General features: G+C 44.0%; 1 protein-coding gene across 18 annotated transcripts in view; it reads right to left on the bottom strand.

Annotated features, from left to right (window-relative positions):
* Positions 1-7785: 7785 nt before the first annotated feature.
* The window catches only part of ntng2b (netrin g2b), a 76570-nt gene continuing 61379 nt past the window's right edge, over positions 7786-22976 (bottom strand). For 5 of the 18 annotated variants that reach the window (XM_078794011.1, XM_078794010.1, XM_078794009.1 and 2 more), the window contains 31 exons: positions 22002-22091; positions 21516-21593; positions 21384-21467; positions 21229-21303; positions 21032-21142; positions 20741-20848; positions 20600-20665; positions 20453-20521; positions 20286-20369; positions 20108-20191; positions 19926-19997; positions 19754-19837; positions 19557-19640; positions 19385-19465; positions 19203-19286; positions 19013-19096; positions 18869-18934; positions 18691-18774; positions 18506-18586; positions 18345-18425; positions 18120-18215; positions 17914-18018; positions 17344-17409; positions 17179-17256; positions 17002-17100; positions 16709-16807; positions 16431-16532; positions 14829-14903; positions 12963-13130; positions 11589-11723; positions 7786-10445 (listed from right to left, as the gene is read on the bottom strand). In XM_078794011.1, the coding sequence (XP_078650137.1) occupies positions 10222-10445; positions 11589-11723; positions 12963-13130; positions 14829-14903; positions 16431-16532; positions 16709-16807; positions 17002-17100; positions 17179-17256; positions 17344-17409; positions 17914-18018; positions 18120-18215; positions 18345-18425; positions 18506-18586; positions 18691-18774; positions 18869-18934; positions 19013-19096; positions 19203-19286; positions 19385-19465; positions 19557-19640; positions 19754-19837; positions 19926-19997; positions 20108-20191; positions 20286-20369; positions 20453-20521; positions 20600-20665; positions 20741-20848; positions 21032-21142; positions 21229-21303; positions 21384-21467; positions 21516-21593; positions 22002-22091 (2897 nt within the window). In that variant the 3' untranslated portion in view covers positions 7786-10221. Of the gene's footprint in view, positions 10446-11588; positions 11724-12962; positions 13131-14582; positions 14623-14828; positions 14904-16430; positions 16533-16708; positions 17101-17178; positions 17257-17343; positions 17410-17913; positions 18019-18119; positions 18216-18344; positions 18426-18505; positions 18587-18690; positions 18775-18868; positions 18935-19012; positions 19097-19202; positions 19287-19384; positions 19466-19556; positions 19641-19753; positions 19838-19925; positions 19998-20107; positions 20192-20285; positions 20370-20452; positions 20522-20599; positions 20666-20740; positions 20849-21031; positions 21143-21228; positions 21304-21362; positions 21468-21515; positions 21594-22001; positions 22092-22976 lie in introns of those variants that run through there. The other 13 variants (XM_078794022.1, XM_078794024.1, XM_078794025.1 and 10 more) reach the window with 11 other exon arrangements.

Genomic DNA, 22976 nt, shown 5'->3' with positions numbered 1-22976 from the left:
GGATGTTGTCCAGTAACTTGACATACTAGCTAACACATAGATTATGGTTCTCCGATGGTTAGTTAGAACCGAACCGAGGGAGAACCTTCCCTAAAAGTTGACAACATTGGCTGGCTTTTTGTTGATAGGTTCCTATGGGAACGATGGCCGTGCCGACAAAGTTCATGTTGAGGCTAGAAATGTGTCAAATATCTCTTCCCTGGTTTAAATAAACACAATATATTACAGTCACTGATCATAATGACACGTTCGTCATTATTAAAAGTAACATTATATGAGATGGGAAAACGTCAACAACCGTGGTACCTTCGAAGTACGGCCGCTTGGTGGCGCCAGATGTTCAACTAAGACGAGCAAAGCAATGACTGAAATCTTCATTTCAGGACAGTACGTTTTTTTAAGCAGTATAACCGGAAAATACATATGATATAGCTGTGTACATTAAATACACTCCTGATCAAAATGTTAAGAACAGCACTGTTGGATCTTAATGGGCTTCTGAGACCTTCAACATTTAATAAAGAAATAGATAAATAAGCAATTTACTACAAATGAGCATAAAAGTAAGCTTTTATAAATAAGCTGTTCATCAGCTGATCAAAAGTTTGTTCAAAAAGTGATCTGGTGGCAAAAAGAGGCTATGGGATTGTTGAGCTGCATCAGCATGGCCTCTTGGAGTGCACCATTGCTGCTGAGGTTGGACGCAAACATCCTGAGGGTTATGGAACAAAAAAGACACATGGTAGACCCCCCCCCCCCCCCCAAAAAAAATGTCACCGGAAGCCATTGGCTGTCCGTCAAGATACAGGACCATCCTTGGCCCAAATGAAGGTTGTTGCTTGTGCCGAGTGCGGCCGGATAACCATCAGACATCTCCCAGGGAAGAAACTTCTTCAAAGGCTTGGTCTCCTTCAGGGTTTGGAATTTGCAGGGAAGCACCAAATATTGGAAATATTGGACATTGAAAGGTCCCTCGACGGTCCTGGTGGATTTCAATATTACTGGCCTGACAAAGAGATCCCACCTGAGAGGTTTTTCACACGGCATAGTCCAGAGGACGCCATCACAATCCACAACAATGGAGCTTCAGGTTGCGCATGGGCGTCAAACGGCATGTTCGATGATTCCAGACAGTAGATGCCCTCCGTGAAGTCATTTTCACCAAACCCATTTTTCAGCTGATGGACAAGAATGTTTTCTTATTATTATTTTTTTTAATCTATGGTCTTAAACGTTTGATCAGTTAATGAACAGCCTATTTCACTCACTCAGGTTTTTTTCCAACAGTGCAAAATGTACATTCTTTCAATTTTTCAATCGGTCTTAAAACTTTGAAGTGTGTAATTAATGTAAGCAGCATTGATTTTCTTAATAATCAGTCCTGATATTATTTATTTTAGAAATACCCATCTTAGTGCTTTTTCTCTCATGTAGTTTTAAGGCATCTAAACCTGGCATAGCCCCGACTACCATCAACCCCCCACGGTTAATAGGATTCTTCTTTACCATCTCTTGGGCTCTTTTCTCTCATCTGCTTCCTATTTAGTCTTTTTTATTTTTTATTTCAACACAAGAGTACCTTTTGTCTGCTGGTTACCACAGCAACCGTAATGTTAACAAAGGAGCCGCATCAGATACAAACGAAACATCCATCTATCTGGAGAAGAGCGGAAAGTATACGGAGGATTTGTATGTATAAAAAAAAGCATATTGCATTTTTAAGCATTGCCTGAAAGATTTGATTATTGCTTTCAGTGAGGCCTTTAAGTGCCGTAATTACCGGTTATATTAAAAAAAAAGTCAAATTCCAAGAATATTTGATGACCTTGAGTAACATTTGTACTGCTTTTAATCATCAATGTGATGTAGCAATATGGTCTTTAATATGGTTTCATTTTGCTTTATAGTGAGGACTTGTGACAGCAATATTTATTCATTACTCCTGATAGTGAGGTCCTGAGACGTTTAGGAATATTTATTATGGATTGTAAGCTTATTGATATGGGTATTTACTTGTGTTGGAGCCTTTGTGTCTTTGTGCAAGCCACCACTCTGGATTTGTAAGAATCCAGAGTTAGTTTTTTTCCACCTTGAACCCACCGTCACTGCGGTGAAAAATGCTTCTTGTGACTATTTGTAGTTTTTCTGCACTGCCAACTTCTAGTCATCATATTCATGGAATGCCAACCAACACCAATTTCCCGCACAAGCTAACCCTCATCAATTTTGTATCAGGCGGGGGATGACAAATGTTGGATTATTACACTCTCACAGAAAAATAATCGAACCCCCCCATCCCCATGAATACAAATCACTTCCACATGAACAAACGTCCCAATACAAAACAACCTGTAGTGGGCGTCCGTGGAAATGGAAATGATCTGTTCCAGGGTCAGGCTATAAAGGCTTTATGAGGCATACACTTTGAACTCTCCTAAAAAGCGTCAAAAGAAGCCAAAGTGTGCATCGTGACCTCTGAGGATGCTGACCTTTGGCTCCGTCGTGGCTTACGATCACAAGCTTGTATCAAATCGTGAAACTGTAGCAGGGGATCAAATTAGTATTTGATGGTCCACTTTGTATTGTTTTTTTGTGTCATGTTCTGTATTGCGGCCGTGTTGAATTAGTTTGTATCATTTGCAGAGGGGGCCGATAATCTCGAAATCATTGCTCCGCCTCCCGGTCTGAGCTCCATGCTCCATGCTCGTCTTATCCAGGTGCTAACTTGGGGATTACCGCTTGGCTTGGCTTTTCAGCTCTCGTTACATCCAACCCAAAATCCTCCTGCTTGAGCAAATGCAACAATAAAATATTCATCATTTTCATTTCTCAGCATCTCGCAGAGCTCATTAATAGCTCAGCGTTTGTTGTATTCCATGCACTTGGAGGCTCCGGTGCAGAGATTAGAGCTCGAAATAAACATCTGATGGACTTTGTGTTGATCTGGAAAAGTCTTTATGGATTTGTTCACACCGCCAAACCTTAAATGACCTCAGGCTTATTTCTTTAACTTTATGTCCATTCCCTCTTGCAGACCGCCCCATAAGCTGCCTTCCTTTGGAACGCTGGGTTACACAACAGACCGTGAAAGTAGGATTCTCTATTTAGAAATGGAATACCTTTGTCAAAACTTGTTCATGACCTTCTAAATGCCTTTTTTTTTACATTATTAGAGCCTAATAGACATGAAATAACACCCCTATAGCCCCCTTACATTCCTATTACCCAAAATAGCCAACCAAGCCATTTCAGGCACAATGGACACTGGAGATGGTGACATCCTGGGTGTAGTACCTGGGTGTTCACCTCAACAGTAGACTGGACTGGACTCATCACACGGAAGCACTTTACAGGAAGGGTATGAGCAGACTCTATCTGCTTTTGGAGTGCAAGGGGGCACTCCTCAAGACGTTCTATGACTATGTCGTGGCGTCAGCCATTTTTTAAGGAATAGTCTGCTGGGGCAGCAGCATTTGGGCTGCGGACAGGAAGAGACTGGATAAGATAATCAAGAAGGCCGGCTCTGCCCTGGATTGCCCCCTTGACCCTTGAGGTGGTGGGAGAGAGGAGGATGATGGCTAAGCTGTCATCCATGTTGGAGAACGACTCCCACCCCCTGCAGGTCACTTTGACAGCACTAGAGAGCTCCTTCAGCGATAGACTGCTTAACCCCAAGTGTGTGACGGAGCGATATCGCAGGTCTTTTCTACCTGAAGCTGTCAGGCTGTACAACCAGCACTGCTCCCAATAGACTTCTACACCGCTATGTACATCTGTGTAAAGCTTTGTTTTTATACTCAGTAGTTACTTCTGACCCCATTCACTGTGCAATATCTGATCAACCTCCACGTGCAATATCAAGGCTCTAAATGCAATATATGAAGTTCTATGTGAAGTATTTCTATAATGCCTCATATTAACTCACTAGCAAGTTCTCATAGTGTATAGACTGGTCATATCTCTCATCTCATTTCATATTTGCATACTGTATTGTATATAACTCTGGGTAAAACTGTTGATTTGTTAATACTTGGGTTGTTTATATTTTTTTATATTGTGGATTTTTGTACTGCTTAACTGATTCTGTACTCTTGCTGCTGCTGTGCAATGCAAATTTCCCCACTGAGGGACGACTAAAGGCATATGTTATCTTATCTTATCTTATCTTATCATAAGACATAGTATAGACGCACATTTATTCTGGACAATACTTCCTGTGTACATACCATTACAGACACCTAGTGACCTGTGTAGAATACTACATATCACGTCTTTTTTTGTAGCTCACTTGACATTTTTATGCTGCAAAATGCTTAATTTAGCAAAAACATGTGTAACATTTGTTTAAGTATGCATACTGTTTAACTAATCAACCACAAAATGGCCATGACTTATTCATATTTATGAAAAACCGTGACAGAGTGAAGCCGTGAAATTTGAATGGTCTCATTCAGGTAATTGAATAAAAATGAATAAATGATAGTTGTGTACAATACCAAAGCAGTCCAAGTGCGTTACTGGCCGTGCATGACTTGGGTGTCACTTGCCGGCAGCTGACTGACGGCATCTCCATCTGGGCTTTGGCGATGAAGAGCTTCTGACAGATCTCATTAGCGACAGACGTTGCATTTTAAACCAGGCCTATTACGCATCCCGCCCACCTCCCGCCAAGGACTCGCCCTCGTGGCTCTTTAGCACCGTTCAAAACTTATTCAATCAATCAGAAATGTTAAAGCCCTCCTGCTGGGTGTGGTTTAAAAAATCATCTTGACATACTTTTGCACATCCAAAGTCTTGTTCTGACATGGTGGAAAACTGTAGAAGTCTTGATCCATTTCTCGCTTAGTTGGTTTGCCTTTTTGTCAAGAAAAGAAATAACAGGGCAGGCAATAGCAAAAAAAAACCTGATTAAGGTCTGTATTATTATCGTTAGCATGTTTTCACATGAATGATGTTGACATAGGATGAGGCCATGTTGGTTGAATGTTGATGAAAATTGCTCTCTCTTTTCTTATAAAATTGCAATGAATTACTAACGAAAGCTGAGGTTTGACCTTGTAGCATGAAACAAGGGTTTGCCTCCCATTCTGTGTGGAAGTGGTAAATGTTTGGGTAAAAATAAATTCCAGGCTAACTGGCTAGCTTGCTTGCTAGTGGCTGTCTCGAGTCCCCGCAGAATAAGAGTTGCAATGCGGTGTAAACGATGAATGATTGGAGTGTAAAGGTGACACGTCTACAGGGCTCTCATCATCTTAAACATATTTAGGAAGCTTCTGTGTTCTAACTATGAAAATAAAAAATGTATTACCATTGAATCCTATATATGTGTCGAAAGCAGCGTAACATCCTGCATTTCCTGACAAAGATCGTCCATGTGACTTTTGCCCTTGGTAGGTATGATTCCGTTATTATGTTTAATTTGACTTGTGTAAAGGAGGCCAAGCACGATATGTCTTAGATTTGACAAGCTGTTTTTTCCCCCCTCGTTTTTAGATATATTTTTTCCTGATTGTTATTCTAACACAGACTAAAACATGAAGTAATGTCAGCCCATACAGCGCGTTACCACGGTTACACTATCCCAACGACACTGTAGCGCCTTTGTGTTCGCCTTCCCCAAAGAGAAGGCGTCTTCTCGCTTCATTCAAACGTTTTTTTTTTTTTTTCCCTGCAAAACATGTTCAGGCTGAGACTTCCAAGGGAAGAACTGCGGGAAAAAGTCTGGTGACTTTCCACTGCACAGTCGTACACTTCCTTCACTTCTTTCACTCCTTGCTATTATTATCATGCTTGCACCGCTTTGTTAGCAGGGAGAGCTTTCAGTTTGATGCACAACACTTGTACGAGCAATTTATTTAAATGAATGAGCATTAATAATATTTGTATGTCATTAGAGATGTCGTCATTAAGCGCCTGTACTGTATGCTAGTTAGCCACACGTGTGCAGTTATCAGCATGCATGACAAAGACCATGAGTTTGTGGTAAGTTGTAGAAATAAAACAACAAACGATTTTGTGAAAAAGCAAGAAAACAAGTAGAATAACTAGATCTTGCATTAAATTCGGTTAAATACACGACCTTTTAGGGTGTGCGGGGGTGTAACCTTTAAAACGCGCCTACTGATTTCCTCCCACCTGGTCACCTGATCAATGGGGGGCGGGGCTTCCTCATCGCATTGGACGGACGGACCTCACACACTTTCCTGGCAGTGTTCTTCCTCCGTTTCGGACACATGAAAGTGAGTACATGGACTTGTTTGTGGGTGTGAAACGTCACTCGATACGAGCCGCCCTGACGCCGGTCATCAAGTCAATTCGACAGTTAGCGCGCTAATTGCTAGCTAGCGTTGCGCGAGCTAATGGTCGCTAGTCGGCAAACCGCAAGCTGGTCCCAGTTGGTTCATTTGGACTTTATTGTTTGCGAAGTGAATCAAGAAAAAGTGAAAAGTGGAAAGTGAATCATTGATGGTGTTTCTAATGTTTACTGTTGAATATGAGCTGTTGTAGTGCTTGGTTACCTGTACATAATTCACCCCGGAACGATCGATAGGGGAGTGGTTGCCACCCGGAGTGGTGGGCGCTAGGGACAGGGGTTTTGTCTCTTCTTCCTGTTGTGGTTGCGAGACGGCGTTCAAGTCTCACGTAGCAAAGAGTGCAAGTTAATGTTTGTGAAGAGAATAAAGTTTTCTCCCAAATTCGGCGCTTCAATATATTGTTAATTGATTGTGTCAAGTGTGTTGTATTGTTAATTGATGTGTTTAATCTTTACTGTTGAATATGAAATGTATTGTTAATTGATGTGTTTAACCTTTACTGTTGAATATGAGATGTATTGATGTTGAACACCCGCAGATGCCCATATAATGGATGGATATGCTCCAATAGTAGTGTACAAAAGTACACACGCACACACAAATGCTTGAAAAGAAAGTCATGTCATAAAAGAGAGACTTTATACTCAAAAAATACTACCACCCACTGGTGAGCCAGGGGTGTCCAAAGTGTGGCTGGCGGCACATTCTAAAAATATAATTCAACACAAAAAACAAAAAAATTGAAAAATCAGCAGTAATTTTACATGAATAAAGTAATAATCCAGAGAAAATGTTTGAATATGTTCAAAAGTGTAATTTTAGTAGCATATAATTAAAAAAATACTTCTAATGTAAGAAACAAACGAAAAAAAGAATGTCATCTTAGGAAAATTAAGTTGCGCAAGGTGTAGGTAAGTCACAATATTAGATTTATTTCCACAATATTTTGACATAATTTTGGACACGCCTGTCATAGGCCAGTATGGTAGGCGTGTAACCCAAAAGTTATCTACGATGATGAACAATTCAGATTTAGATCTAAGGGAACCAAAAAAACAGATGGAATAATGCGAGAAAGGCCAAAGTAATCCTCCCAACTTCCTGTCTTTCTTCTGTTAAGTCATTTCCAGATGTCTTTGTTCTTGTCAGTGTTGACTGAAAGTGAATTTGCCATCTTGGTTTTATTGTTTGTGTTATTGCCGGCACAAACCGTCACTCGATGTCGGTTCTCACTTTTCTCTCACGGCTCGGGATCGTTTGAGACGTCCAATTATTTCAGTTGCTGGCTGGTGTCCTCGTTAACAGCGCATTCATGGATTGCGTCTCGCTGCTTCTCACGGGATGCGGCGGCGTCGAAGATGCTGGAAGGATCCTGCTGCAAGTCTGCTAATGGAATTTGCGACTGGGTTTGTGTTATAAGAGACAGTTAGCGAGACGGATGCAGAGGGACAAAAGACAAGCAAACAAGGAATCTTTTCCTACACCTTTATGACAACACAAACGGTTGAAATAAACGTCGCACATTGGTAACAGGCAAATTAGAGAGGTGGAGCAAGACGTATAGAAATGCTGTGACAAAGTCATAGTTGGCAAACACCACCTCGCGGTGATGTTGGTCAAGCGTTAAGATTGTAAGGCATCTGCAGAAATAGCAACTTCAAATAGTTCCTGTATTTACTAGCCTGTATATTTGATTCCCAATTTAACCATATGCTTTTCATTGTTTGCTTGCTTTTTATCTACACTGTGACTAAAGATACACGTTAAAGATTGTTTTCCACGGAAGAATAATCTGACTTGCACCCCATTTAAGCTCTTGTGGCATGGCAGCGCTAGCTTCCGACATGTCAACAGCGATGCTAATGTCCACGGGAACATTCTAGAACACTAACCGATCTTGTACCTTCCACAATTTGTCCACCACCATTGCACATATTTCGAGAGTTTTGAGAAGTCGGACATTCAGCATTCCCGATCTGACATTGTCATAGGTTACTTACAGTGGATCCTTGGTCAGGGTCATGAATTCATTCCGGAAGGACCTACTCTCACCTAAATGGACACTAACCTTTTGAGAAGCACTGCCCGAGTGTTCATTTATCTTTTTCATTGGTCATTTACAATCATTTTATGCATGTAAAACTATAATTGTAATGCTAGGAAAAACATGTTTCGTGTTTAGTATTTTGGAGCGTCAACTGATGACATCACAGACAGGCGACGAAATGTCCAGTTGCCATTTTGTTTAGCTCGCTAATAGGAAGCTAACAAGGAAGGAAAACATTAAGAACACAGTTTGACTCCCACGGTGATTAGACTGCAATTAAAACTAAATTGTGGTGTAAATTTCCGACATGAACTGAAAAGCACGCTAACCGAGGTTCCACTGTGTTAGCTTAGCGCTGTGCTACATTCTGCTGCTACTGATTTGTCAATACACTGTATTTTGTATGTGGTACATTCATAAACTATTCCCATGTTATTCTGTCAGATTAGCCAGCGCCGCTAACGTGATCAATCAGAAACTCAAGAAAGGAACTATGTTTTAAAAAAAAAACACCCATATCCCAATTTTTGCATTCCGAAGTGACACAGTTTTGATTCATTTCCATTTAAAAACATTTCGGCCATGAGGTCGCACTTTGATCTTTGGAGTACGTCCGTTTTGGAGGTTAGCCTGTCCGTTGGCGCTAACGGAGTGTCCGTAAGCTACTGTAAGAACTCGTACGTTTGTATGAGTTCTTCTAGATATTTGCATATAAAATCTCTTTTCAGCTCGTCAGCGTGGTAAAAAACCACGTGTTGTTTTGAAAAAGGAGAGCAGTTCTTTGATTGTCAGTCAAGAAGGTGGGAATCGTCAGCGTGTCAATATGATCATGGCATGAAAGGAAAAGTACACGAAAGAAGGCAAAGAACAGTCGTATTTACTGCAAGTTTTACACCTGGTGTAAAAAAAATGCTCCTTTTTAATTGTTGTAAATGTCTTTTTTATGTGTTTCCTCCATCATTTTATTGTAACCTCCAAAGAAAAATAATTTCTACAAAAAATATGCAAATAATGCCATATATTGTCTATACTCGCCCGATCACGCTTTCGCTTTTATAAGTTTTGTAAAAGTCTTGTTGCTGTATATACTGTGCGAAGATAAGTGTGGCGACAATCACTCGTTCCCATGGCAACCATAATAGCGACTACATGGTCTATCCGTGGTAACCCGTTTGGCTGTTATATAACATGTAGAATCTCAGCGACTGAGGTGGGCACATTAGATACATGAACTTAAGATCATTTCAACTCAAATATGCAGCAGAAATGGAGGAGATGTCAAAGCAAGTCTTGGTTTTTATCGACAAGAAATGAAACCTGGTGCTTATCGTAATTATATAGTGCGTAGGCCTCGGCAGCAGAATGTGTGGCCCCCCTCGCCTCCTCGGGGCTCGTCCTTTCACTGACGATGACCGCCAGCCGTCACAGGGTGTGCAAGAAAAGAAAATCTGTCCTTGTGTGTGCAGCCAGTGAAAGAGTGGAGGTGTGTGTGTTTCTGCTTTTTGGTTTGATGCACGTTGCTCCTGCTCAGGAATAAAGGGAACGAACAGTGGTTGGTATGATTAGATAGAGATATATATATATATATAGAGATATATATTTTTAGCCTGCATTTCTCTTTTCCCTCATTTCTTTTCTATGTTCATCTGGCACCTGAGCCCCCACTGGGTCAGTCCTGTGAAGTGTGTGTGTGCGTGCGCCCTTGCGGGGCTTGGTGTTTGTGAGTGCTCGTGAGCTTTAGTGAGTGCTGCCGTGCAAGGGGCTCGGGTCTGTCCACGACCAGGATGGCGCCACCACCTGGTGCGGGTCGCCCCGACACACACACACACGTGAACACACTCCCCCTGGTGTTGTCGTGCCTCAGTGGGGCGTCAGCGTGGCCGGCAGGCTGGCGAGTAGAGTGCAAAGCAGCAGGGCGACCGCCGGGGGGCGCAGAGCCGAGGCGGCGTTGCAGTCCTTGCCCGCCTCGCAGCGCGGCTGTTGGCACAGCACCCCCTTGAACTCAGGGGGACAGATGCACTTCTGGTTCTGGGAGCACGTCCCTCCATTCTGGCAGAGCAGCATCTCCTCGTCACAGACGTTTTCTGAGGGAAGGATGGCAGAGAGGAAGCAAAAAGATGAGATATTATAGCACGGCCATATGGACACGGGACGCAATCATTGGACTGATTACAATATTGGGGGACAACTTTATGAGCTCATAATCACTGAAGGAATCCATGACATCACCACCATCGCAAATGGAAGAAAGTACACCAGGCAAGAATTGAGGCCAGAGAGAAGAAAAAACACATGAAAATGTAAAGATGAATACTCCTGTCTATGCCTCAGGGACAACACCTGACAACGTCCTTTTCTTTTTTCTGTGGAACCCAATTTCTCTTTAGCCAGCACTTTCTCAGTTGGAACTACAATTGCTGCATGGCGGACGAGTGGTTAGCACACAGGCCTCACAGCTGGGAGACACCAGTTCAATTCTACCCTCGGCCATCTCTGTGTGGAGTTTGCATGTTCTCCCCGTGCATGCGTGGGTTTTCTCTGGGTACTCCGGTTTCCTCCCACATTCCAAAAACATGCTAGGTTAATTGGCCACTCCAAATTGTCCATAGGTATGAATGTGAGTGTGAATGGTTGTTTGTCTATATGTGCCCTGGGATTGGCTGGCCACCAGTCCAGGGTGGACCCCGGCGCCGTGCATGTGTACCCCAGCATGTGCTGTGTCTCACTTTGGTGCACTTTCATTTGACCTGGACTTAGGCCGCGAACCAACCCCAAATACTTTTACGACAACACGTATTCTCCATCAACAAGCCAAAAAAAAGGTCGATCAGTGAAATCATCTAATCATCGTCACGTTGATGTAAAAACTGTATTAAGAGCGGAAAGAGTTGATGTCGACCATTGACGGTGCGGTCGCCTGTGACCATGGCGTTCTAGCTAACGAGCTAACATTGTGACTAAAGATAAGTGTGCTAAATGAGAGCAGGGCGGGTGCAGGTGGAGGTGTAATGAGTGTTTGCGGAGGGTCTATTTGACTCCATGCTCGATGGCGGAGGAAAGCGGTTCTCAGTAATGGGGTTAAGGTGCGACAGCGCCATCAATTTAAAGAGCAGCTGACGCCACTAATGAGCTCCATGATCTATTCCCCCGGGGCTGTGGCGGGCTAAAGGTTGCTTCCTGGAAGGATGCAGCGTTTCCTGTCTGACATTTGGGTGTTGGACACTCACGGTAGCAGCCTTGCTTCCAGTAGTATCCCGGCAGACAGTCGTCACACTTGGCCCCGGCGGCGCCGTCTTTGCACTGGCAGAAGCCCGTCCCGTTGCAACGGTCGTGGACGGAACCCATCTGGTTGCAGTTGCACTCTGATGGACAAAGAGAGAGAGGTGTTGACGGCGAGAGATGGAGTTTTTGTATCCTGAAGACTGGCCTGTGCTTGTACAGTAGGCGTGCCCTTATCAAAGCCCTTCTAGCCGCCATGTTACTTCCAAGTGGGAAAAAATACTGGAGCGTTTTCATGAAAAACAGTCACACCTGTAACACATCCATTCATTTTCTATGCCGCTTATCCTCATTAGGCTTGTGGGTGTATCCTTGGGCGTTGCTTACGTTGCTAGTATTGTATTTCTGTATTGTATTCTGTACTGTATTTCCTCATATTGTCCTATACCAAATGTGAAGGTGGCCCATGCAGCCTTTCATTTTTCACTCTGTGGCCACTGGAAAAAGTTTGGACACCCCTGATTTAAATTCACCTTGATTTCCATGAAATCCCGCCTCCCCCTGTGATTCATTCCAAGCGCTCCTCATTAGCTAAAGCCATCACTGTAAATGACTGTGATGAGTTCAAATGCTGAAGAAGACGCTCGTGTAGATTTCATGTTTACTTCAGCTGGCAGACCACTCGCTGCCAATCAGACGCCCAAAGAAGGCATTTTTCATCATCATGCTTTCTTGATGTCAGCTGACAGCTACTTTTCTCCCGCTAACATACAACATCGAATCAGATGACTTGAGCTGTAAAACGTAGGATTTATAGAATTTATAGAATGGGGGAAATACAAGGCAAAAGAGGGCCGGATTACGCAACAGTGTAGCAGCATGGCCCGTATGTGTGTTTGTGGGTCAGTGCATTAATATTGGGATTACAGTACATGACAACATGCAGCATGGTCAGATGTGTGCTGCAAAAAAAAAGGCTTAGGTCTGGGCTCCCCAGAGGCGCTGACTGCTTTCTGTTGGCGCGCTGGCCCACCAGCTAATGGGGTCTTATTTGTGCTGATTCCGAGGCTTGGTCCTGAACGTGCGCCTCAACCTGACTCTCTGCAGGCCAATCATATCCCTCCAAATGATCAGTAAAAAGAAAATACCATATATATATATATACGTATATATATATATGTATATGTGTAATGCTTTTGATAAGGGAAGGAAAAAAAGGCCAATATTGCAACGTGTAGATGACATTATACTGCTATGGTACAACTTCATGGCCATTTGATTTTGGAGGTTTCACTGTGCAGAGAAGTAAGATCATGTCTCTCTCTCACACACACACACACACACACACATTGACACACACTCCGTACCCCCCGCAGACCCACCGATGCAGACGCTCTCGTCATCCAGCTCAGCAGAGGCGTTGCGGAAGTATCCCAGTCTGCAGTGTTGGCAGTTCTGGCCCCGGGTGTTGTGCTTGCAGCTGACGCATGTGACGATGTTCAGGTAGTCGATGTAGCTGCAGCGGTTGGAGTGTCCGTAGCATTCACAGTCTAAAGGACAGGAAGACACGGCCAAGGGTGACAATTCATCCCTTTTTTATTGAACTTCAAGTGCGGGGAGGATTGAAACGGGCCGCAGCGGCGTTAACGCTCTCATAAGATTCCTGGAGAGCAGGAAGTGATGAATGTCCCAAAGTTTCCATGTCAGCGAGCAAATGAATGGCCCTCTGTGTGCTTTATGAGCTTATATTGGTTCAACTCCCTCTCCATTACTGCACTTGCCACTTCGCTGACACTGCCTCACTGCCGCCATGCGGCCTAGCGATGGGAGACGCTTGTTTGCATACATGGCAAGTCATGACGTGTCTGGGAATGCACTGTCAGGCAAGCGGGAAGACTGTTCACTCTGCTCACTCTTGTTCCATAGAACAACGGCATGAACGGAGTGAGCCCTTTTGACAGTCATGTTTGTCTTAGTGGGTGGAGGCGGGGCCGCTAACGTACACGCAAAAGTGCAGAAGAATGTAACGTAGTAACAAATGAGTAGATTGCAGTATATTTTATACATGGAACTATTATTTAAAGGACATCTATGATGCTTTTCCACGTTTCTGACCTATACATGCAGTTGGAATGTTGGATTCTGGTGTTAAAGGGGACCTATGATGCTTTCCCACGTTTCTGTTGTGTACAAATAAAGCATATCAAAGATACCCGGTGAATATTATAATATTATTGATCCGAAGTCTGCTTTCACTTGACCGATTTACAGTAACGTTTGAAAGGACTCCTGAGAGTCCACCTAAAAGAAAAACCTCCTCATCGCTTCCTTCTTTATATCCTCCTGAGCGTAAGGTGAGCTCCTTTTTGAACCGGGAATGGTTTGTAGGAATGCTGAAGCAAGACTTCCCTCCCCAAGCAGTGCAGATGAGTGTCGGAGAGTCCCCCCCCAATCCCCCCCACAGAGAAATAAAAGCTTGCCATCATTTAAAGCCAGAGCTGCTCCACATCCTCACTTGTGATGATCCTCACCGAGTGCTGCCACCTAATGAAGCTTTTATTAAGCTTTTATTAAGCTCCAGAAGTTGGCTGCAATGGCGCTTGAAGGCATCACCCTCCTTTTTTAAGGAGCGTTTACCAGGCGTGTTGATGCCGATACACATTAAGAAGCCGTAGTTTAGCTGTTTAATCAGCCGTCACATGATTATTTTATTATTGTTGGTTGAGGATGGCGGCTGAATTATGAATGAGCAGGTTTAAAGGAAGTGAGCGAGCACGGCGCCATAAAGTGCCTCTCTCAGCACTGAGGGAAGAAGCGCCTGATGAAATATAAATGGCCAATTACTCCACAGACTTGAGAGGCAACGGGACACCGTTTGCCAAATGAACGCCACCAGTCAAGATGTTGCTTTATCGCTATTCATCAATTGTGAGTCAGAATTTTTGCTAATGAGCATCTGGGAGAAGTGGGCTGGGGGGGGGGGGCAATGTGTCCACACTTACCTTGATCATGCACCAAAAGCAAACGCAACCACACAAGAGTCTCAGATGCGTGGAGAGGAGAAGGTAGAGAAGGAGTAAAGATGAAGAAAAAAAAAAAACATGAAACATGCAATGAAAGGAATTTTTCCACAGGTTTTTTTTTCTTTAACTTGAATTATTCCAAGCTCACTTAAACGTGATGAAAGGCTACCAAAATCCCAGATAGCACATAAATATCTCCAACGTGCAGCAGATTGACCCTCTTACCTTTGAAATCATCATATATGATCCCAAACAAATGTCTGGCCCCGGGCTGTCCTGACATCAACAGTTTCAGGAGCCCTTGAGGAATGAAGGAATATGCTTCAGATTTGCACTTCCACACCACTCTGAGTGTGCTGTACAAGTCCTAATTAGTTCTACTGGATAGATTAGGTCATAGATTAGGCCTACGCGAGTCAACAACTACTCCATGATTCTTCTCAACAACTTCTCAATTAGTTGGAAACAAAGGTTGGTTTTAGCATCTATGGGGCATCCCCCCCCGGTAAGCAGCCCTCGTCGGGAATCATTTACACGTCCCTGATGCAGACTGATGTCGCGTTCATTCCGACTTCACGTACTTTTCCAGGGTGTTGAGGACAACAAACATATAATTATTTAACAGAATTATTTTCCCATAAATGGTCAATGAGAGTTCACTGATAAAGGTGGTCCTCGGCTTACGCTGTTCCCACTTTTATGATTACGTACGAGCACACACAAATGAATACAAACTTCATTTTGGACGTAAACACAGGACTTGCTTCAGGACTAATTCCAGTTTAAGAATACAGTTGGTAATCAATGTCAGATTACTGAAATACCCCAATTTACAGGGTATGAACCCTCACATGTTCCGTGTACACCAGAGCTGGGCTGGAGCCTATCCCAGCTGTCTTTGGGGGAGAGGCGGGGTCCACCCTGGACTGGTGGCCAGCCAATCACAGGGCACATATAGACAAGCAACCATTCACACTCACATTCATACCTATGGACAATTTGGAGTGGCCAATTAACCTAGCATGTTTTTGGAATGGGGGGGTGCAAACTCCACACAGAGAGGGTGGAATTGAACTCGGGTCTCCTCGCTGTGAGACCTGTTTACTAACCACCTCTCCACCATTTATAATTTTCCTTGAATGATTTGTCTAATTTTATGTGTCAAATTATACTATCAGCCTTATGTTGTCATGTCTTTTTTCAGACCACATCAAACTATCATTTAAATTTTACAAGACATCCGACTTTGTATGTTAAAAATTGAAATACTTGGAAAGCAACTGGCAGGCCAAATTCAAACGCTTGGTGGGTCGCATGTGGCTCCCAGGCCGTAGTTTGCCCACCACTGGTGTACACTGTCTAGGAATGGAACTTCTACCTAACCTAAGGACAACCTGCACAGCACTTTACTATCTTCAATGTCACTGTAAGTTCATCCACCTACTGATGGCAAAGTTTCAAGACCAGGTGGGGGTTGGGGGGGGACTGAGGATCAAACGGCGACCATTATACCACCATCCCCAAAGAATACAAGGAGGATTAACAGCATGTTTTTCCCTTCCCGTAAGACACATTTCATTGTTCTTCAAGTGGCCCAAATGCTGCTCAAAGGGGCCATAAAAGAAACGTACGGCTGATAAAACGAGGCATCTACTATCTACTGGCAGCTCCAATCATCTCCATCATCATGACTGAGGCAGGAAGCCAGGAGAACATATTAGTAGATCAGAGTAAGGCCCAACCCTCATCGTCGCCTTTTGACCTCATCATGAGGATTCAAAATCCCGGTTAGAAGTCAATCTAATCCGCCTCCCGTTTCAATGCTACCTTTCTTTTTTTGCTCTCTCCTCTCCTCTTCTCTGTCTTCATCCTCGCTCCCGACGGGCTCGGCCGGTTCATGAACGCCTCCTTCCCTCTCGGTTTGGTGCTCTACAAAGGAGCAACAGCTCACAAATCAATTTGTATCCATGTGGACCAGATGAGCTCAAGCTGTTTCACTAGAATAGATGGAGCAACTATTGGCCAGACGCCAGCGTCTAATCATTTATGACAAGCCAATCACGCTCCGGCTATGTCTCAATTCTGCTTGCATCTACAGTGGGTACCTCTCCTGTGGGCTTTCCTCTGTTGATGCAGCTCCTGCTCAGAAGTTGTTGATTTGTGACTACGGCTCTCCTGGGAGCGTTCCTCCAAATCACGGAAGACTGGAACGGCACCATTGTCATTGAGACAACTAAGCACTCCAGTGTGCCGTCAATCCCAACAATAAGCCACAACTCTGCACTATTCCCACGACGTTCCAAAGCAAACACTTGTTGCTTTGCTGTGGATCTCATCTTTGTATCCCACAGACGAGTGGGGGACGGATAGGCCACTAAAAAAAAACGCTCTTTTATACCTGTGCTTTTCTCATGTCCTCTTTCTCTGTGTTCCTGGTGCTCGGATGAGGTTCTATGGCCAGGATCCTCAGGTACGTATTCCTCAGATTTGTGATGGACTGAGACAACAACCACAGCACCCAAATCAACAACACACCTGGGATTCATGGTACTCATTTTACGGAACAAATGGATACCTTCGCCGTGGTTTGCTGCCTTCTTGTGCTCGTTTGTGTGGCTGCTGTGGGTTTCATGCATGTTCCTCATGTGAGGAACTGAGACACCACCATCACCGTTAACACCATTAAACACAAGGACATTGCAGCTCTTTGCTTTCACGCAGGTATAACTCGCTCTATCACCTGGTCTTTCATTGCTGTGCTCCTGTGAGATTGATCCATGCTCCTGGTCCTCAGACCTGTGGTGGACTGCACACAACAACCAGTGTTCCTGTCAGGAATCTACTCAACAAAACGGCATAATCTTGGTCAGGAAAAGACATGGGCTTCTGGTGGTTGAAGATCCTTCCTAAATTTTATTAGTAGCCAAAGGTTATAATCAAAGACAGCTTTTAGGATGGAAAAGTTTGGCCATCTGCCTTTTGAGATTCAAGTCCATCCTGTCTTCTCTTGGCCTTTAGCTTCATTCCTTGAGTGGGCTGCAAATGATGCTACTCTGTTGTACCAAACAAAAAGCGATAAAGACGCTGACAGGCCTGCAAGGAAAATGTTGTTCTGTTTCCAAGAGCCCTTTTTACGACGGAAGCCATGACACTCATCTAGCAGCTAGCAGCTAGCACCTAGCAGCTAATGTAGCCTAATCTAATCTAGCAGCTAATGTAGCCTAATCTAATCTAGCACCTGATTATTGTCACAAGTTAACAAGAGAGGCCAGAACGTCATCATCACCTCACACAAAAAGCCAAACGATACCTCTCAATGTGGCTTCCAGTGTGTTCCCTGAATTGTCCCTCTCCACCTTGTGCCCAGATGAGGTTTTGTGGCCATGACCTAAGTGCCCTTGAGCCATTTGGGAGACTGTGAAAGCACAACAGTCATTTCAATGACTTAGACTCAAATACACTCAATACACACAAGTCAGCGTATAGACTATGTTAATACTGTACCTGTAACTGTACCTTTCCTCTCAGGTTTACTTTCCTCCTGCCCCAGCCCGGGTGAGCTTGCTTTGTGGCCATGAGGGCCGTGACCATGTTCCTCATGCACGCGGCTATCTGACACGCCATGAGGACAATGTTGGCATCAGTCTCAACAACTGCAATACGTCTCATGCACATGTAGTAGTGTCCCACCACATCCACTTCTACCGCTCTAACGTTAAAACCATATTTCTTCTTCCTCACCTATGTTCCCACCGTCATGCCCAGATGAGAAAGTATCATGGCCATGAGCCTGATGCGCATGACCATCAGACCTTTGGGAAGCTAGTTCATGGAAAACAAGCACAGCTGTAAAGATGACAGTCACTACTCCTCTATTAGATTTTAGTAGTCTTCCTCCTCACCTTCTCTGTCATCCTCGTGCGCAGATGAGAAAGTACTGTGGCCGGGACTCTCATGTGCATGTCCACGAGGTTTGTGGGAAGCTACATCAGGAAGGAAAACTGTCCACGTTGAGACTTCCCAGCTCAGTAGACACTACCACTACACTTTGAAAAGGTACCTTTCATTTGACTTTAATAACCCTCACCTTCTCTGGCATTCTCATGCTCTGATGAGAAAGTACCTTTTTGGCCGGGAGTTTCATGCACATGTCCTTCAAATGTGTGGGACTCTACGTCACGGAAAAGCAGAACAAGACTAGGTTTTCATTATTTCAACAGTTGCTACTCTTGGCTTTTATTTTACTCTTTGGTGGTCTTCCTCACCGTCTCTTTCATTCTCATGCTCTGATGAGAAAGAATTGTGGCCATAAGTCTCATGCTTGTGGGACGCTACGTCATGAAAAAGCAAAGAGTGTGTCCCAAGGTTAGAGTCGCTTCTCCTTCAGTAGACATTGGGGTCTTTCTTACCTTCTTTGTTGCCCTCGTGTCCAGATGAGAAAGTACTTTTGGGGCCATGAGTCTCATGCGCATTTACCTCAAAGTTGTGGGAAACTATGTCACGGAAAATCAAAACAACAGTTCATGTTTCCATCTTTAAAGATGACAATTTGTAATCGTTAGAGATAACTGTCATCTTCTTAAGTCACCTTCCACCTACCGTCTCTGTTAATCTCATGCTTAGGTGAGAAAGTACCTTTTTGGCCATGAGTCTCATGCACACGTCCTTCAAATGTGGAGGACGCTACCTCATGGAAGAGCAACACAAGACTAGGTTTCCATCATCCAAAGATAAGTTACTACTCCTGGGCTTCATTCGACTTTGGTGGACTTCTTGCTCACCTTCTCTGCCATCCTCATTTTCAAATGAGAAGGTCGTGTGGCCGTAAGTCTCATGCATATGTCGCTCAAGCTTGTGAGACGCTACGTCATGGAAAAGCAAAGTTTCTTTCAAGATGGCAGCTCATTACGGACAACTGGAATTCGTTTGAACTTTGGTGATGTTCATCCTCACCTTCTCTGTCATTGTCATGTTCAGATGAGAAAGTACCTGCGTGGCCCTGACTCTCATGCAAGTGTCCCTCTGACTTCTGGGAAGCTATCGTGATTGAGCAAAACCAGAGGGCAGGTTTCCATCTTTTGAAGAACTCACTACGGTCACTATTACTAGACTTTAAGAAGACAACTCTCACTTGACTACCTCCCTCCTACCTTCTCTGTCATTCTCATGCTCGGATGAGATAGTACCTTGGTGGCCATGAGCATTATTCCCAAGTTCCTCAGATTTGCGAGACGCTACGTCAGGAAAAAGCAAAAGACTTTTAGTGTTCATCTCTGAAGATGAGTCACGACTTCTACATTAGACTTTGTCCTTCTTCCTCACCTTCTCTGTCATCCTCAGGCTTGAATGAGAAGGTACTTTGACCATGCACCTGTCCCTCATCCTTGCTGGAAGCTACGTAATGAAAAAGCAAAACAGGAGGATGTGTTTTTCTTCCAAGATTAGCACCTCACCGTGGGCACTACTCCTGAAATTCATTGGACTTTGGCAGTTTTCTTCCTCACCTTCTCTGTCTTTCTCATGCCGAGATGAGAAAGTACCTTGGTAGCCATGATTGGCACCTTCATGTCCCTCAGATTTGTGGGCAGCTACGTCATGAAAGGCAAAACAAGAGTGCAAGTTTCCATCTCTGAAAATGACACCACTACTCCTTCATTGGACTTTGGTGGTCTTCTTCCTCACCCCCTCCGTCGCCCTCATGCCCAGATGAGTATGTACTGAGGCCATGTGTCTCATGCGCATGTCCCTCAGACTTGTGGGAAACTACTGTACATCATGGGAAAGCAAAGGAAACGTAAAACTTTCGCTCTTTAAAGGCCACAGCTGACTACTGTCACTACTACCCTCACCTTCTCTGTCATTCTCATGCTCAGATGAGAAAGTAGCCTTGTGGCCATGAGTCTCAGGCTTGTGTGAAACTATGGAATGAAAAAGCAAACAAGTGCAGATTTCCATCTTCAGATATTAAAGTAGACCTTGGTGGTCTTTTTCCTCACCTTCTCCGTCATTCTCATACTCCAATGAGACAGAATGGTGGCCATGAGTTTCGTGCTCATGGGAAGCTACATCGTGGGAAACAAAACAAGATCCCATCTTTTAAACACGACCACAGTCGCTGCTACCAGACTACAACGTACCTCTCATTTGGCTGTCATCGTCTTCTTTTCTGTCATTCTCATGCTCAGATGGGAAAGTGCTTTTGTGACCATGAGTCTCATGCAAATGTCCCTCAGATTTGTGGGAAGCTACATCATGGAAAAGCAAAACAAGAGTGCAGGTTTCCCGGTTCCCATCGATGCTCAATGCCCAACCCTATCCATTCAACTTTCATCATCATTCATATGAGAAAGTTCTGTGGTCATGCGTGTGTCCATCAAACAAGTTTCCCTCCTAATTCCCTCCACTATGCCAGGACTTTGAAAAGATACCTCTCGTTTGACTGTGTTCCTCCTGGCCTTCTCTGGCATTGTCATGTTCTGATGAGATATCACCTTTTAAGCCATGAGTCTCATGGTCGTGTCCCTCAGACTTGTGGGAAGCTACGTCATACAAGAGCAAAACTAGTGTCCTTCCTTGAACAATGGCAACCCACGACAGTCGCTACTGATGGACTTTGAAAAGATACCTTTCGTTTGACTGTGTTCCTCCTGGCCTTCTCTGGCATTATCATGTTCTGATGAGATATCAGACTTGTGGGCAACTGTCACAGTAGTGCAAATAAACCAATGCATGTTTCTATTTTTAAAGATGACAACTCACTGCTGGACTTGGGAAAGATACCTCTCGTTTCAACTTCATGCTCAGATGAGAATGCAGCTTTTTGCCCATGAGCCTCATGCACGTGTCCTTCAGGAGGGTAGGAAACTACGTCATGGTAAAGCATATCTTATCATAACTGATGTCATTTCTCACCTCCTCTGTCATGTCCAGATGAGAAAGTCTCTCTGTGGCCATGAGTCTCTTCTGGCATACGAGATACCAAAGTTCTGTCTTTGACGAGCAAAACATATATGAACATATTGCTCACCCATTTCTTGCTAGGTTACTAGTTACTGGTACTACTGTACTACTGTACTACTGTACTATTACTGCGACTTCATGTGGCCTGCTCCCCTAGGAGGAAATATCACCACCATCTACTACCACACGCATGCATTTAGCGTTACCTTCAGCTTCTCCTCTTCTCTTTTGCATGCTCAGATGAGAAAGTGCTTCTGTGTCCATGGGTCTCATGGACACAGAAGCCAGACCAGTTGTAGACTAGAGACTAGCGAGACCAGTTGTAGACTAGAGACTAGCAAGACTAGTTGCAAAGTTTGTAGAGCTTCTACAGCACCAGCGGACTACAGTACGCTAACTATACACATACTATACACATATACTACATCTATGACATACCTTCAGCTTCTCTTTGCTTTTCCTCTTTATGTTCATGTGAGGTTGTCATTGTGTTGCCATGAGTCTCATGTTTCTCGGACTTGAGGGGAACTGACATCAAAAACCTTGGTTAACATGAGGGTTCCATATCACAGGTCTTAATATTTCTTCCTCGTTATCGCTGATTTTATACCCTACCAAGCTAAAGTCAGCACTAGCCTTTTCCCTTTTTACCTTTTCTTTCACTTTGGATTCCTTTGCTCTCCTCCCATTCACTTGTGTGTTCAAATGAGGTTTTGTGGCCATGATTCTCATGTTCCTCAGTAGTAAGTAAAGTAAAGTATCATGTCCACAATGGGCAAGACGGCCTCAAAAATAACAGCCCTTGGATTGTTTTTCGACCTCAGGGTGAGGCTAGGTCACCTCTTTCAAGGTGTTGTTTTCTCATTCCCTCCCCGTCAGACGGGACCTATCAGGGGCCTCCAGCCTCAGATCCATGGAACGTGACGAGAGTCCGCAGCGGCCTGACACCCTTGCTCCCCACAAATGGCGAGTGCTTTCTTTTTATGTGAATGTCAAACCATAAAGCTCTCTACTGCTTCTTCCAACCCTGGATCTTTGTTCTCGCTGGTAATAAAGGAAGGGGAAGTCTTAAAACAAAAAGTGATCCTGTAACATCTCCTCAGTGGTGTTCTTTTTTTATGTTGGGATTTTTGGGTGCGGTGCTCACACACAAACACTCTAGAATCAATATACTAGAACTTCTAAAGACGAGTGGGGACAAATATGCTGCTTCTGCATTTTTAATTGCCTCAACTTTTGCCCTTCCTTTCCTCCTCTTATTTTTTCCTCTGTGCTTACACGTTCCACTTTCCCGCAGGGCTCTACACCGTTCCCACAATCCTTTGCATCAATTTCTCTCCACTAATGTTGTTGCGTAAATAAAGAAAAGCAGTTCAGATTACTGCTGGAGCTTCTTCTTGCTGTTTTTCCCCC

The sequence above is a fragment of the Doryrhamphus excisus genome, linkage group LG10 (assembly GCF_037039965.1).
Source record: "Doryrhamphus excisus strain RoL-2023G ecotype Guam linkage group LG10, RoL_Dexc_Guam_v1.1, whole genome shotgun sequence".
NCBI classification, from domain to species: domain Eukaryota; kingdom Metazoa; phylum Chordata; class Actinopteri; order Syngnathiformes; family Syngnathidae; genus Doryrhamphus; species Doryrhamphus excisus.
Note: the sequence above shows the minus strand (reverse complement) of the source record. Positions and strands in the feature narration are given on the sequence as shown.